The 17,236-nt window shown below is 37.0% G+C and overlaps 1 protein-coding gene across 1 annotated transcript in view; it reads left to right on the top strand.

Annotated features, from left to right (window-relative positions):
• LOC123533211 (ATPase MORC2A-like) overlaps window positions 1-17,031 on the top strand; it is a 361,550-nt gene extending 344,519 nt beyond the window's left edge. The window contains 1 exon segment of the mRNA XM_053519548.1: window positions 14,929-17,031. Within this exon segment, the coding sequence (XP_053375523.1) occupies window positions 14,929-15,030 (102 nt within the window). The 3' untranslated portion in view covers window positions 15,031-17,031.
• The last annotated feature ends 205 nt before the right edge of the window (window positions 17,032-17,236 follow it).

Raw genomic sequence — 17,236 nt, 5'->3', positions numbered from 1 at the left:
CTTCATTTTAAGAAAGATCTCTGGCCGACGACATTATTTTACTCTTTTGAAATACATTATGAATGAAACACAGCAGAGATCGTCTTTTTATTTCATTTACATTACCGCATAGTTACAGACATTTATTTTAAGGATGTACTAGCGTTTTTTTCAGGATATTTGCCATTTTGAAAAATGTTTCTTCGAATATTGCTTTCTAACAAAAGTTTTGTCAAAAATTAATGCTAAATAATTAAAATATGGCTAATAATGAACCATTTAACCAAATATATTATGCTTTTTGTGAAAAAAAAATGTTCACCCTTATTTTTGGCTGGCATTTGGCTAAAATTGACGTAATATTTACAATGGGGTAGGGATAGGTAATTTCATAATTTCAAATATCTATTAAAGTAGATCAGATTTGGTTTTGATATTTTTCTGACTGATACATATAATGTTAAGCTATAAATAAAATAAAAGTTTTTAAGATAGTACTTTATATTATCTAGAAAATATAAATTAAAACAAAAAGAACAAAAAATATCAAAATTCACCACTTTTTAACAGTTTTTTCTTAATAAATCTCTTAGATGCACGGTGACCCCAAATTTTTTTCTTTCCATTTTGAAGCTTTTTTGTGCGTCATTAATGCTGCAAAATATTTTGAAAATCTTAACGTCAGAATTTATTTTGTAGATCTAAATACATTTTTTCCATTGAAAATAAAGTGGGTGGGGTAATTATGTCAACATGTAAAAATTAAAGAGATTTGTTAGTGACATTTATGCTTATATAATACTGACATCACCATATATTCATATTAACTTGTAAGACCTGAAATCCCTATAAGATTAAGTAGGATATTATATGTTTTATAAAGTACTAACTTTTTTTCAATTTTACAAAATTTCAGAAATGCGTAAACAGTGGGTGAAGAAAATACCCTATAAAATTAAAACGAGTTCGGTGACCTATGTTTTTTCTGCTCTTGTTTGTCTTAGAAACTAATGTTCTTCAAGCTCACAAGGTATAAAAAATTCTTAACGTTAGAAAAAATTCGCTCGTACATCCTTAACAAGGGAACTAATTATTAGCACAACTAGTAATTATTACATCAAAGAAATAATAGCCAGTATGCAAAGTAATTTTGCTTTTGTCAAGATTATCAGAAATTAAGAAGTACTTATCGCAATCATCATGATCTCGGTGCCGCGACTATACTCGTCATATACACGCGTATAGTCGCATATCGACACTACAGGGGTAGAAAATATAACGCCTATAGTCGCATTTCGGCCCCAGGGAGTTAAGATGATTTGTCTAGTGCAAGACATAGGCCCCAAAATCAAAAGCCAAGATTACACAAAGACTTAATGTCAGTTTGTTTTCTGGTCTGTATGCATAGAAGGATATTCAAACAACATATACTAACTTCACCGTAACAACACTGTTTTATAATTCAATTTGTTCTACTGTCCAAAGGACTCCCACTTTGTTACCCTAACATCACATAGCAGGAACAGCCATGTCCTATATACATATAGCATGGATATTCAAATAACTTAGCACAAACTTCAGTATAGTAAGGGGATATGATGCATACCTCTATACTGTAAAGGTCAATATCAAACCTCTACCTTAAAGGTTAAAGTCAAATGTAGAGGTCAAAGATTTCTGGTATTTTTATGCCCCCGAAGGGAGGCATATAGTTTTTGAACTGTCGGTCTGTCCGCAATTTTCGTGTCCGGTCCATATCTTTGTCATCGATGGATGGATTTTCAAATAACTTGGCATGAATGTGTACCACAGTAAGACGACGTGCAGTGCGCAAGACCCAGGTCCGTAGCTCAAAGGTCAAGGTCACACTTAGACGTTAAAGGATAGTGCATTGATTGGCGTGTCCGGTCCATATCTTTGTCATCGATGGATGGATTTTCAAATAACTTGGCATGAATGTGTACCACAGTAAGACGACGTGCAGTGCGCAAGACCCAGGTCCGTAGCTCAAAGGTCAAGGTCACACTTAGACGTTAAAGGATAGTGCATTGATGGGCGTGTCCGGTCCATATCTTTGTCATCGATGGATGGATTTTCAAATAACTTGGCATGAATGTGTACCACAGTAGACGACGTGCAGTGCGCAAGACCCAGGTCCGTAGCTCAAAGGTCAAGGTCACACTTAGACGTTAAAGGATAGTGCATTGATTGGCGTGTCCGGTCCATATCTTTGTCATCGATGGATGGATTTTCAAATAACTTGGCATAAATGTGTACCACAGTAAGACGACGTGTCATGCGCAAGACCCAGGTTCGTAGCTCAAAGGTCAAGGTCACACGTAGATGTTAAAGGATAGTGCATTGATGGGCGTGTCTGGTCCATATCTTTGTCATCGATGGATGGATTTTCAAATAACTTGGCATGAATGTGTACCACAATAAGACGATGTGTCACACGCAAGACCCAGGTCCGTAGCTCAAAGGTCAAGGTCACACTTAGACGTTAAAGATCATTTTTCATGATAGTGCTTTGATGGGCATGTCAGGTCCATATCTTTGTCATTCATGCATGGATTTTAAAATAACTATGCATGAATGTGTGACACAGTAAGATGATGTGTCTCGCGCAAGACCCAGCTCTGTAGGTCAAAGGTCCTAAACTCTAACATCGGCCATAACTATTCATTCAAAGTGCCATCGGGGGCATGTGTCATCCTACGGAGACAGCTCTTGTTTTTGTCTTCTCTACAACTGATTTTTGCATGCTTGGATATTCAAATAATTAAGTGCAAACATTCTCCATGGCGTGAACTGTCACATTTCAAGACCTATACCCCTATCTTAAAGGTCAAGGTCACACTTAGAGGTCAAACATTTTACGTAAATTTTCATGTTTGATCTATAGTTAATATATGAATGGATGGATATTCAAGTAAATTGGCACAAACATTCACCATAAATAGACAACAATGTTGCTTGCAGGACCTGAGCACCTAGCAAGATAGTCAAAAGTCACATTTGGAGAACAAAGATTTTACGTTAAGATTCGAACAATAAATGAAAAAAGTTGGCAATATCGAGAATATGCATGTCCTTTTTAGCTCACCTGTCACAAAGTGACAAGGTGAGCTTTTGTGATCACCCGTTGTCAGTCCGTCTGTCCATCAACAATTTCTTGTCTGCACATTAGTGGTTTCATTTATGATTTTATTTTAACCAAACTTGCACACAACTTGTATTACCATAAGATCTTGGTTCCTTTCTTGCACTGGCCAGGTCCCATTATGGGTTCCAGAGTTATGGCCCCTGAAAGGGCCAAAATTAGCTATTTTGACCTTGTCTGCACAATAGCAGCTTTATTTATGGTTTGATTTTTACCAAACTTGCACACAACTTGTATCACCATAAGATCTTGGTTCCTTTCTTGAACTGGCCAGATTCCGTTATGGGTTCCAGAGTGATGGCCCCTGAAAGGGCCAGAATTAGCTATTTTGACATTGTCTGCACAATAGCAGCTTCATTTATGATTTGAATTTAATCAAACTTGCACAAAACTTGTGTCACCATAAGATCTTGGTTCATTTCTTGAACTGGCCAGATTCCATAATGGGTTCCAGAGTTATGGCCCCTGAAAGGGCCAAAATTAGCTATTTATGTCTCCCCCACTCTTGGGGAGACATATTGTTTTTGCCCTGTCCGTCTGTCCGTACGTCACACTTCATTTCCAAGCAATAACCTGAGAACCATTTGACTTAGAACCTTCAAACTTCATAGGTTGGTAGGGCTTATGGAGGAGACGACCCCTATTGTTTTTGGGGTCACTCCGTCAAAGGTCAAGGTCACAGGGGCCTGAACATGGAAAACAATTTCCGATAAATAACTCGAGAACGACTTGACCCAGAATGTTGAAACTTAATAGGATGATTGGTCATGCAGAGTAGATGACCCTATTGATTTTGGGGTCACTCAGTCAAAGGCCAAGGTCACAGGGGCCTGAACATGGAAAACCATTTCCGATCAATAACTCGAGAACGACTTGACCCAGAATGTTAAAACTTCATAGGATGATTGGTAATGCAGAGTAGATGACCCCTATTGATTTTGGGGTCACTCTGTTGAAGGTCAAGGTCACAGGGGCCTGAACATGGAAAACCATTTCCGATCAATAACTCCAGAACGACTTGACCCAGAATGTTGAAACTTCATAGGATGATTGGTCATGCAGAGTAGATGACCCCTATTGATTTTGGGGTCACTCTGTTGAAGGTCAAGGTCACAGGGGCCTGAACATCGAAAACCATTTCCGGTCAGTAACTTGAGAACCACTCGACCCAGAATGTTGAAACTTAATAGGATGATTGGTCTTGCAGAGTAGATGACCCCTATCGATTTTGGGGTCACTCTGTTAAAGGTCAAGGTCACAGGGGCCTGAACATTGAAAACCGTTTCCAATCAATAACTTGAGAACCTCTTCACCCAGAATGTTGAAACTTCATAGGATGATTGTTCCTGCAGAGTAAATGATCCTTATTGGTTTTTGGGGTCACTCAGTTAAAGGTCAAGGTCACAGGGGCCTGAACATTGATAACCATTTCCGATCAATAACTTATGAACCTCTTCACCCAGAATGTTGAAACTTCATAGGATGATTGAACATGCAGAGTAGATGACCCCTATCGATTTTGGGGTCACTCTGTTAAAGGTCAAAGTCACAGGGGCCTGGTCATGTAAAATCATTTCCTGAAAATAACTTGAGAACCACTTGACCTAGAATGTTGAAACTTAATAGGATGATTGGACATGCAGAGTAGATGACCCCTATTTATTTTGGGGTCACTTGATCAAAGGTCAAGGTCGCAGGAGCCTGAACAGTGACTTGAGAACCACTAGGCCGAGAGTGTTGAAACTTAGCGGGATGACTGGACATGCCAAGTAGATGATCCCTATTGCAGCCAACCATCAGTGTCTCTTTGACTTTCGCTCCTGACCCCTATTGACTTCTTGCCTATAGGACTTTGCATTGGGGGAGACATGCGCTTTTTTTACAAAAGCAATTTCTAGTTTGACCTTGTCTGCACAATAGCAGCTTCATTTATGATTTGATTTTAACCAAACTTGCACACAACTTGTATCACCATAAGATCTCAATTCCTTCTTATACGCCCAAAGGGACGTATTATGTTATCGCCTCAGTGTTCGTCTGTCTGTTGGTAAGCAATTTTCCTTCCGCTCTGTAACTCTTGAACCCCTTGAAGGATTTCCTAGAAACCTGACACAAATGTTCACCTCATCGAAACGACGTGCAGAGTGTATGTTTCGGATGGCTCACTTCAAGGTCAAGGTCACACTTAGGGGTCAAAGGTCATATGACTTTGTTTTGTGTGTATATTGCTCTGCATTTGCATTGCATTGCAGTGCTCTTGGTTTTTATTTTGCAGATCCTTCTTTTGTTCACTTACAATAATTTTTTTAATTACTTCCCTTTTATGTTACTATAAATAGCTTATTTAGTAACTTTTTAGCCCACCATCATCAGATGGTGGGCTATTCAAATCACTCTGCGTCCGTGGTCCATCGTCCTTCCGTTAACAATTTCTCTTTATGGCATCTCCTCAGAAACTACCAGGGGGATTTTGACCAAACTTTGTCAGAATGATGTATTGGTACTGTATTTGTTCCCCGGAAAATCAGACTGGTTCAGCAATTTTTTAGTGAGTTATGGCCCTTTGTTTATTTCTATAATTTACATAGATTTATATAGGGAAAAACTTTGAAAATCTTCTTGTCCAAAACCACAGAGCCGAGGGCTTTGATATTTGGTATGAAGCATAATCTAGTGGTCCTCTACCAAGATGATTCAAATTATTTCCCTGGGGGTCTAATATGGCCCCGCCCCGGGGGTCACATGGTTTAAATAGGGAAAAACTTTGAAAAACCTCTTGTTCAAAACCACAGGGCCTAGGGCTTTGATATTTTGTATGTGACATTATCTAGTGGTCTTGTACTAAGATTGTTCAAATTATCCCCCTAGGGTCAAATATGGCCCCGCCCCGGGGGTCATATGGTTTACATAGACTTATATAGGGAAAAACTTTTAAAATCTTCTTGTCAATAACCTACAACATTCAAATTTGGACCACATGTATGGTTTTGAGTGGCAAGATGAACCTTGACATGAGTTGAACTTGATTTTGACCTAGTGACCTACTTTCACATTTCTGTAGCTACAGCCTTCAAATTTGGACCACATGCGTTTTGTGCACTGAAAAAAACTTTGACCTTGACATTGACCTAGTGACCTACTTTCACATTTTTGAAGGTACAGGCTTCAAATTTGGACCACATGCATAGTTTCCTGTTCCGAAATGAAATTTGACCTTGATTTTGACCTAGTGACCTACTTTCACATTTCTCAAGCCACAGCCTTCAAATTTGGACCACTTGCATAGTTTTGTGTACCGAAATAAACTTTGACCTTAAGATTGACCTAGTGACCTACTTTCAAATTTCTCAAACTACAGCCTTCAAACTTGATGTACATGCATAGTTTGTGTACAAAGAACTTTGTCCTTGAAATTGATCTAGTGACCTACTTTCACATTTCTCAAGCTACAGCTTTCGAATTTGGACCACATGCACAGTGTTGTGTACGGAAATGAAATTTGAACTTGAGCTAGTCAATAAGTCTTGAAATTTGGAACACTCAAAAATGGCACATTGGTGGGCGCCAAGATCACTCTGTGATCTCTTGTTTATTATTGGCCCTAGGGGAAAACCGAGACCACTTTTCTGTGGTACAACAAGGATGGTACCTCCAATTTTTAGGTGTATTTTAGGTGTATTTTGACATATCTGTACCTTGTAAGAATTTTTTTTCTTTCTGGTAAATTTCTTCCCTTTGTTGTTCCTGTCCTTTGGACTTAGATATTTTTTCTGAGGATTTATTTTTAATTTCCCTTGTTGTTCCTTCTTTGGTTATCAGTCAATTTGCTTGGTACTCGATGAGATATGGGCCATTCATGGCCCTTGTATTTTGTTTATGTGGCAAAATTGTGGTTGCTATGCAGCAAATATGCATATCTTTATCAGATCTCTACGTATCTGCAGAGTTATTACCCTGTTTGTTATTTTGTTCCACGAACAATTCCTTAGATCTTAATGGACTAATACATGTCCATGGCATAGTTTTTCTGTTTGTAAAAATAGGACCAATACCTTCTGGTTTTTGTATAACTTGTGACATGTATCTGAAATATTATATCTTTCATAGTTGATCCTACACTATCGTTGGTAATTCATGAATTACTTCTTTAGTCGGCAACTTCCTGCTATTTTCCAATTGAGTCACAGTCACCAGTGCGAACTGCGCATTTGTGTTCGTGCAATGTGATCGTTATGATAGCTTAATATGTTAATAATTTTTTTCACATTTGTCGACCATACTTAGTAGGTGTCACATTGTTTCTGGAATTCTTTACATGAACAATGGGATTGATTCAGAATGTTCACCTTGATGATATCTAGGTCAAGTTCGAACTGGGTCACGTGCGGTCAAAAACTAGGTCAGTAGGTCAAAAATAGAAAAACCTTGTGACCTCTCTAGAGGCCATATTTTCTCATGGATCTTCATGAATATTGGTAGAATGTTCACCTTGATGATATCTAGGTCAAGTTCAGAATGGGTCATGTGCGTCAAAAACTAGGTCATTAGGTCAAATAATAGAAAAACCTTGTGACTCTTTAGAGGTCATATTTTCAATGGATCTTCATGAAAATTGGTCAGAATTTTTATCTTGATGATATCTAGGTCAGTTCAAAGTCACGTGCGTCAAAAACTAGGTCATATGTCTAATAATAGAAAAACTGTGACTCTACTGAGGCTATTTCAAGGATCTTGTCATGATGTGGAGATAGTGTTCACTTGAGTAATATCTAGGTCGTCTTGATATATGGTTTCTTGGGTAAACTAGGTCGTAGTACACAAAATAGATTGTGTCTCTAGATTATTCTATTGATCTCTGAATATCAGATTCTCTGATGATTAGTCATAATGGTCACGGCAAATAGTAGTAGCAATGAAACTGACTCTAGAGCTTTCGATCTTCATAATTGTGATGTTCCCTTATATAGCATCAGTGGGACTGTTCAAAACTGATTAGGCAAAAAACTCTTGGTTTTTTCAAGCTTGAATTCATTTTTTTATATTTAGGTCACTTCTCAAATAGTACTCAAAAGAATATGACTCGTACTCAGTCACCTGGTCGGAATAGGATTGCCACTTCCTCTTGTATTAGATTCTTTAAGTTAAAACATGTGTGTCTTATCTTAAATTGACCTAATTCCAATGACCGTAGCACACATCAGGACCCATTTTAAATTTCTGTATCTTACATTTTCTTGAAGAATATTGTCAGTACTAACTAAAAATCAAAAGAAAAGTGGGGGCCATGTTTGATGCAAGAAAAATAATTTCAGTCAAACACACAAACTGCAAAATCAGCTAAAAAATTAGACCCCAAATTATACTGGTGGTGTATTATGTACGTTTCCATGAAAAATTTTGTATTGTTGTTATTTCATTATGAAAATGCTGCCTACATGTCAAGCATAGATCTGTCATGTGATTTTAGTAAAAACATTGCAAAGAAAATAAGGAAAATAGCTCTACAGAGCAAAAAAACTGAGGACTATTTGTATCCGCCATTATGCGGCTACCATTTTTTTCCGCGCCATTTTTAGCTTCATTTGATTTTTTTGATAAACAAATATAGTTTTGTTCTATCTATATTGACTTTCCGGCGCAGCGTCCTCGGCCCTTTTAATTTTCCCCTTTTTATTCACTTTTCTCCTAAAAATATCAAGCATAATGCTATTGAAAATGGAATACTTTTCAAACCCAAGCATTCCTAGCTTACCCATGGATACACTGCATCAATTACATAACTCCATTGACTTTTAGACAAGATTTTGCAACCTTTTGATACTTAAGGAAATATCAGTATGTTGTGTTGTTTTAATTTTATTGTTTTAGGGCTATTTTTCTCCTGAAGCATCAAAGTGCTTGTGAAATTTGAAACATGCTGTTCACCGTATCATAAGCGACCCTTGTGTTTAAAACAGAAACTAATCCACTTGCATTATACTTGGCCAAGATATTCCTTGTGGCCCTTTGACAAAATTAGTTCAACGTTTCTGCTTGTTAATTTATGCTGAAGTAGCTAAATAACAAAACTCAAATTCAAAAGGCATTTTGAATAATTTCAAAATTCTTAACATCAAATTGTTCAAATTGTTACACAAATAACGAGGGTTGATCACTTGTACAGAATATAATGGAACTTCTAATCTTTTTTCAGTTGAAATGCTGCCCGTTTTGATTTAAAAAACTGGTTCTTGTGTGTTACAAGATTGTTCAATGTTTACGGTCATTTCGCAAAAACATCTACATGCATGGACTTGTCACTTTTACCTCTACTGACCATGGTACGCGAATAACTCATTTTTTGCATAATGCCCTGCTTAGTCATTATTTTTGATTATTATAGTTCAAAGTGTAACTTTATATAAATATCAAAGCCTTAAACTTCAGTTTTATCATAAACACTGAACTGAACAAACTGATCGCTTTTGGTCAAATGACCCTTGTTTAGTACATAAAAACATGTAGACAATATTTCTTCACAATACAATATCTATTGACTCAGCAGGCAAGGCGTGTATTTTGTACTTTTTATTCTTCCTTTTTAGACCTTTCTTTATTCTATATAATTTCTTAATCCATGTCGCATGCACAATCAGGACATTTTAATTCTCTGTAACCACATTTTCTTTTTTATATACAATGCTACTACATTGTCAAGCATTATATCTGATAGTATAATGATTAAATAACTTTTGTATAAATAACGTTCATGACGCAACCTTTTCTCCATGAGGCTCAATACCACTATGCCTATAGTAGTTGCTTTGCATTCAATTCATAATTATTAGAACTGATAAAAAAATGCAAGTCTTATTCACCTAGTTAATGTTTACAAATTTTGAAAATGGATCCGATGTAAGATTCTTGTTGTATTTGTTGTTTTATAATTTTTACGACATTTTATATTGTTATTTTTTTGCTCACCTGTACAAATGCTCATGGAGGTATTGTGATTGCATGGGTGCCGTCGTCGGACCAGCTTTCGTAAAGATTCCGTCATTTTTTTTAAAACGAGCATGCTCTTCCTAAACCACTGAATGGTAATTCGATAGGAAACTTGGCCATATTTCCTCTGTTTTGTGTCCACTCCTTACCAAAAAAATGATTCAAACGTTCGCTTATTGCACTAGTGGTCTGCATAGAGCTAAAAATAGAAAAAACTTTCAAACGATATCTTCCTAACACAATGGTACCAATTTTGATTATTTTACACAATGGTCCTTATGTACCTCTTACAAAATTGTTCAAATTATTTTGATTCATCAAAAAACATGGCCGCCAGAGGGCGTGGTCACTTTTCCCTATAATGTATATAGTGGAAACTTTAAAAATATTTTTTATGTGAAACTGCTAGCCCGATTTTGAAATAATTTTACACAAATGGTTCTTGTGTGACCCTCTACCAAGATTGTTCAATTTTTTCCGATTCGCCAAAAAACATGGCTGCCAGGATGTGTGGTCACTTTTCTTCTCTGAATCAATAATAGGTATCTGGCGTGTGATATCAGATTTGTAATGTCTGCCATAATTTTTCAAATTATTACCCTAGGTTCAAAAGTGTGTATGACATGTATATAATATAGGCTAACATAAAAGAAACCGAACTCTGTACTTATACAAACACACTTGAAGCCTTGTACACAGGTGAGCGCTTTAGGGTCAATGACCCTCTTGTTTAAGTAAAATATCATTATAAAAATTGCGAGTAAAAGCAGTGAGTTTCTTCACATACATATATCTACGTTGACTACATAAACAGAGACTTAATTTGGCAACGTAGGATAATTTTTGTCACAATCTTTACTTCTTCCTTTTTAGCTCCTCTGTTTCTAGTTATTGTTCTTTATAATACCTCATTTTTGTCTGCATTGTTCCTAACCACTAGGAAGTCTTGTATTGCTCTGCAATACTTTTCTTGTTTGTACCCCTTTACTTTACAACTTACACATTGTAAGCAATTTCATGTCCTTTGGATAGTTTTCTAAAAATGCTTCTTGGTATATTAATATGATCGTTTTCTACAAGAAAATTACTTATTTATCTGCAAGTTAAACTCAATGACTCAGCTTGCCTTTTAAGTGTTGCCTTTGGAACCATGGTTGGGACCAAGTATAAGGATACAAACGCAGCAAAAATGGTTTAAATTTACCATAGGTGTGTTTGCCACAGACGGTTACAAGATGATGCCCGATTGTGTTCCTTTCGTTGTTCATTTTGTCTTCGTTGTCTATAATTTTTACCTTATCTATATTGTTTAGATATGTTTGTGTGTACACATCTGTACATACACTGCTATGGGGTTGCGGTTTGATGGGGGCTGCGATCTCGGAACCTAGCTTTTCCTAATAGATATTAATCTTTCTCTTCTTTTTTCAGAATCTTAAGTGAGGATTGCATTCTGTTTGACTCACTAATTGTGTTATCTTCAGTGAAGCGAACACATTGTGATTTTCACCATCTGTTATCTGTAATATCCTAACCATACCTTTCTCAAGTTAATTAAGATGATTCCTCTCAACAGTACCCTATACACGCCCTAGTTTGATACGGAAAACTGATAATATTTCAGACTTTGCACACATTTTCCCCACACAGTTACCGGGTATTTAGTGTTTTGTGGTAGCCAGCCTTACTGTACTTTCAGTACTTTGATTTTTGTTCTTTGGCAACAAATGTTGCTATGGCAAAAAATGGTTTCTGCGATAACTTAAAAAGTACAAAAAGATTTTTTCATGAAACTGATACAAGAATAGACAGAGATTATGCATTTCCTTTTATTTTGTTGTCATGGCAACAAATGTTGTTTCTATGGTATCAAATAGTTGGGTTGTTTTTTTGTGTTTAAGTGCACAATTTCATACAAAATCGGGTGCTTCAATCACACTTTTTCACTGCTGGAATGTATCCTCCAACAATTGAGATGGTGTTATGTTTATACTCCAACAAGAGGTAACTGCAAGTAGGGGTTTAATGTGCACACAAGAGCAAATATTTGTCTAAATTGGTGTAGCAGACCATCACTGACTGGCCATTCACTAGGAACTATTCAACCTGCTATTTTCTGTTTTTCCTCAATTTATGATAGAACTTCCATTAAAAGTACATGTACGTTAGTGCGTCAGTCCAATTTTGTCCAGACAATAACTTTGACATGCATGGAACAATCTTGTCTAGATATGAAATGAATCTAAACCTCAGTGAGATGGAGTTTCACATAAAAACCTCAGGTTACTATCTAAAGGTCAAGGTCACCTTCAGGGCCAAGATTTTGTCTGGTCCTTAACTTTGACAAGCTTAGGGCAGTCTTATTATCCCCCGCCGATGAAATCTGGAGAGGGGTATTGAAATGGCATTCCGTCAGTCCGTCCATCCGCAGCCATTTCTCAGTAACTAGCATGTAGAATTTCTTGAAACTTGAAATAAACATGAACCAACATACTGTGATGATGCCCGTCAAGTTTTTTTTGGATTGGTCAATTTCCCTTAGAGTTATTGCCCTTGATTTAATGAAAAATGCCCAAATATGTCAGTCTGCAGCACAAAGTGCTCAAGGTGAGCTATTGTGACCTGTCATTGTCCGGCGTGCGTCGTCTGTCGTCAGTTGTCCGTCATGCGTCAACATTTGCCTTGTGAACACTCTAGAGGCCACATTTATGACCCAGTCTTTATGAAACTTGGTCAGAATGTTTGTCTTGATGATCTCTAGGTCAAGTTCGAAACTGGGTCATGTGGGGTTAAAAACTAGGTCAGTAGGCCAGATCAAAGGAAAAGCTTGTGAACACTCTAGAGGCCACAGTTGTGACCCAATATTTATGAAACTTGGTCAGAATGATTGTCTTGATGATTTCTACATCAAGTTTGAATCTGGGTCATTTTGGGTCAAAAACTAGGTCACCTGGTCAAATCAAAGGAAAAGCTTGTGAACACACTAGAGGCCACAGTTTTGACCCAATCTTTATGAAACTTGGTCAGAATGTTTTTGATGATTTCTAGGTCAAGTTTAAAACTTGGTCATGTGGGGTCAAAAACTAGGTCAGTTGGCCAGATCAAAGAAATATCTTGTCAACACTCTAAATACCACAATTTTCGTTTGAAACTCATGAGAATTAATCAGAATGTTTGTCTTGATAATCTATAGATCATATATGAATCTGGGTCATGTGGTGTCAAAACCTAGGTCACACGGTTAAATCAAAGGAAAAGCTTGTGAACACTCTAGAGGCCACAGTTGTGACCCAGTCTTTATGATTTTTGGCCAGAATGTTTATCTTGATGATTTCTAGGTCAAATTTGAAACTGGTCATATGGGATCAAAAAGAAGATCAGTAGGCCAGATCAAAGGAAAAGCTTGTGAACACTCAAGAGGCCACAGTTGTGACTCAGTCTTTGTGAAATTTGGTCAGAATGTTTGTCTTGATGATCTTTAGGTCATGTTTGAATCTGGGTCATGTAGGTTCAAAAACTAGATCAGTAGGCCAGATCAAAGGAAAAGCTGGTGAGCACTCTAGAGGCCACAGTTGAGACTAAATCTTTATGAAATTTTTGTCAGAATGTTTGTCTTGATGATGTCTAGGTCTAGTTTGAATCTGGGTCATGTGGGGTCAAAAAGTAGGTCAGTAGGCCAGATCAAAGGAAATGCTTGTGAACACTCCAGAGGCCACAGTTGTGACCCAATATTTATGAAACTTTGTCAGAATGTTTTTGATGATCTCTAGGTCAAGTTCGAAATTGGATCATGTGGGGTCAAAAACTAGGTCAGTAGGCCAGATCAAAGGAAAAGCTTTTGAACACTCCAGAGGCCACAATTTTGAATCAATATTTATGAAACTTAGTCAGAATGTTTGTCTTGATGATCTCTAGGTTAAATTCGAAACTGGGTCATTTGGGGTCAAATACTAGGTCAGTAGGCCAGGTCAACTCTGGTGAGTGATAAAGGGCCATCATGGCACTCTTGTTATAAACATGTGAAGTTGTGTACCCACACCTGGTCACCACCTTGCCTTGGTCACACACCCCCTCCCCCCCACAACAAAAAAAAACTTTTTTTTGTTTTCCAAACCATACATGAATATCTTATTAACATGCAAAGTTGTACCTTTTCCCCGCCTCACTCCCCACTCATGACTCATAATCAACATGTGAAGTTTTATACCCTTACCCGGTCACCCCTGCTTCCCCCCCCCCACCACCACCACCACCACCACCAAAAAAAAAAAAAGCATTCGTTTTCTGTTAGAATGATTTTGACTACTAAAATTATTTGCTTCTTAGTAACATCCTTAACTTTTTGACGGGTATAATTTTTTGCCATTCCTCACTACAAACCCTTTCGGTGGGGGATACCAATTCATTGAATTTACTTGTTTTTATTTGGCATAAACCTTTGCCTCATTGAGATGGAGTGTTGCATTTAAATCCCAGGCCCTTATCTCAAAGGTCAAGGTAACATTTAGGGGTTAAAGGTCATTTTATGGCTTGTTCTAGCCATGTTCTTGACAAGTAAAGATCAAGGTCACTTTGGGAGCAAAGAGTCATATCAGATCTTGTCTGGTCCTACTAGAGCAATCTTTCGTTTATCTGGCTCATATGTTTGCCACAATGAGAGATTATGTCGCACGCAAACCTAGATTCCTATCTAATATGTCAAGGTCACACTGAGGGGAGGTCAAAGGTCATTTTAGAGCTTGACGTTTTATGTGTTTTGCTGACTGTGCACAGATACTTATTGCTATTTTCTGCTTTTTCAGGAATTTAACATAGATCCAGAATGTGATGGTGAACAAGTGGATGAATTTTTACTGGCATGTCTACAAGCTAGTAACTCTAAATCTTCTGCAGAAGGAACATAGAATTATATAACCAATGGTTATATCACCCTGAAGATAACAACAGAGAAATCCTGAAACACCAATTACCAACAGCTTTGTGAAAAAAAAATTGTGGCTGTTTTATCTCTGTAAATTGTACATTGATTGTTGCCAGCCAATGGTAATAATCCTGGATACTACCATTTTATATGATCATTGTTTTACATGAATCATGTAATTGCTGTTTTACATAGTTGAGGTGGATACTGGTGTTATGGTACCAAAATACAATGATGATGCATGATTTTAAGCATGAAATGCTCATGTTGAGCCTTTAGGATTGTTGAATGCCCATGGTCCAGATGCCTTCAGTTCACAGTTGGTTTATTCTCTAGCATCCATCTTTCTGTAGCAATCTTAATCAACTTGGATACAGTGTATATGACAGTAAGTTCTGGGTCAAGTTATTGTATATTCTCATGTATAATATGAATTTTGTTTTAAACTCTAAACAGTTTTATTTCAACCATAGCGACCATATCACAAAAGTTTTACATATAAGCAGGTTTCTCTAAAATTACTCGGCCTAATGCTTTCAGACTATACACATATATTCGGCATCTTGTAATGACCTCACTTTGCAGGTCAGTTCAAAGGTGAAGGTTACACTTACAGGCCAAAGGTCACATACAAGAATGACTTTGTCTTGAGCATTTCTTCATCATGCATGGAGGGATTTTGATGCTAGTTGCCTCAGTTGTATAACCTCATGAGACAGAATGTCATGCGCAAGAACCACCATTGGAGCCATTAAATACTCCAGTGACAGTTCTTGACAGAATTAAATGTTTTTGGTACACAGGGGTAACATCATAAAATACAGGTACAGTTCGACTTTGGCTACAAACCACCAATAATATATGTAGTTATGGCCCCTTCCCAACTTAAAATTTGTTAAACTCATGGTTGCTGGACAATAACTCAAAAAAGGCTTGACAGATGTAGATAAATTTTGGTACACATGTGTAACATCATAAAATCCAGGTCAGGTTCGATTTAAATTGCACCTTCTTGTGGCCATGTCTTTCTTATGGTTGCCATTCTTCTGTGACAAGACCGTATTGTGGGGGTATTCGTCACTCCTGTGACAGTTTTAGTTTTTAATTTATCAAAAGAAAATGCTCTCACTACTACTAAAGCATGCTGCTGTACCCCTACCCTAAGGGTCCTTCATGGCCAGGGGTTTGGCCCTTGACATTGTAAAAAATGTACAGCTTCAAAGTTTGTGTCACATGTACAGTAGACATTGTATTAAACAACAACCCTTAATATATTGGTCTCTTCATGTAATTTGCTAAAATACCAAGTTATGAATGTCCCTTTGAACTCCAGTGCAAAAAGAATTATTTTAAACTCATTGAAATATATCAAGTGTAAAATTTCAAAGTGTCAATAAGACCAGGTACTGTGTAGCTTTTGACATCCATTCTCTAAATGTAATAACATAAAGACAACAATCTGGTCAGTACAATAAGAGCTCAGATTTTCTCCTGCTTTTACTAAAGACAATCATTTATCTCAGAACAGGCAGGTATACACTGGTAATGATTGGTTCTGTAATTGAAATAATATGCACAAATTATAAAAAAGTCTTGTTTGACAACCATTTTTAGCTCAACTATTCATAGAATAGTAGAGCTATTGGACTTGCCCATGCGTCCGCGTCCGCGTCCCGATTTGGTTAAGTTTTTGTATGTAAGCTGGTATCTCAGCAACCACTTGTGGGAATGGATTGAAACTTCACACACTTATTCACTGTGATAAACTTACTTACATTGCACAGGTTCCATAACTCTGTTTTGCTTTTTTACAAAATTATGCCCCTTTTTTGACTTAGAAATTTTTGGTTAAGGTTTTGTATGTAAGCTGGTATCTCAGTAACCACTTGTGGGAATGGATTGGAACTTCACACACTTATTTACTGTGATAAACTGACTTACATTGCACAGGTTCCATAACTCTATTTTGCTTTTTTACAAAATTATCCCCTTTTCGACTTAGAATTTTGGTTAAGGTTTTGTATGTAAGCTGGTATCTCAGTACTCCTAATGGGAATGGATTGAAACTTCACACACTTGTTCACTGTCATGATTGACATGCACAAAGCAGGTTCCATAACCTATTTGCTTTTTTACAAAATTATGCCCTTTTTCAACATAGAATTTTTGGTTAAGTTTTTGTATGTAAG

Source organism: Mercenaria mercenaria, chromosome 12, assembly GCF_021730395.1.
Source record: "Mercenaria mercenaria strain notata chromosome 12, MADL_Memer_1, whole genome shotgun sequence".
NCBI lineage: Eukaryota > Metazoa > Mollusca > Bivalvia > Venerida > Veneridae > Mercenaria > Mercenaria mercenaria.
This window is presented reverse-complemented; position numbering and strand designations above follow the sequence as displayed.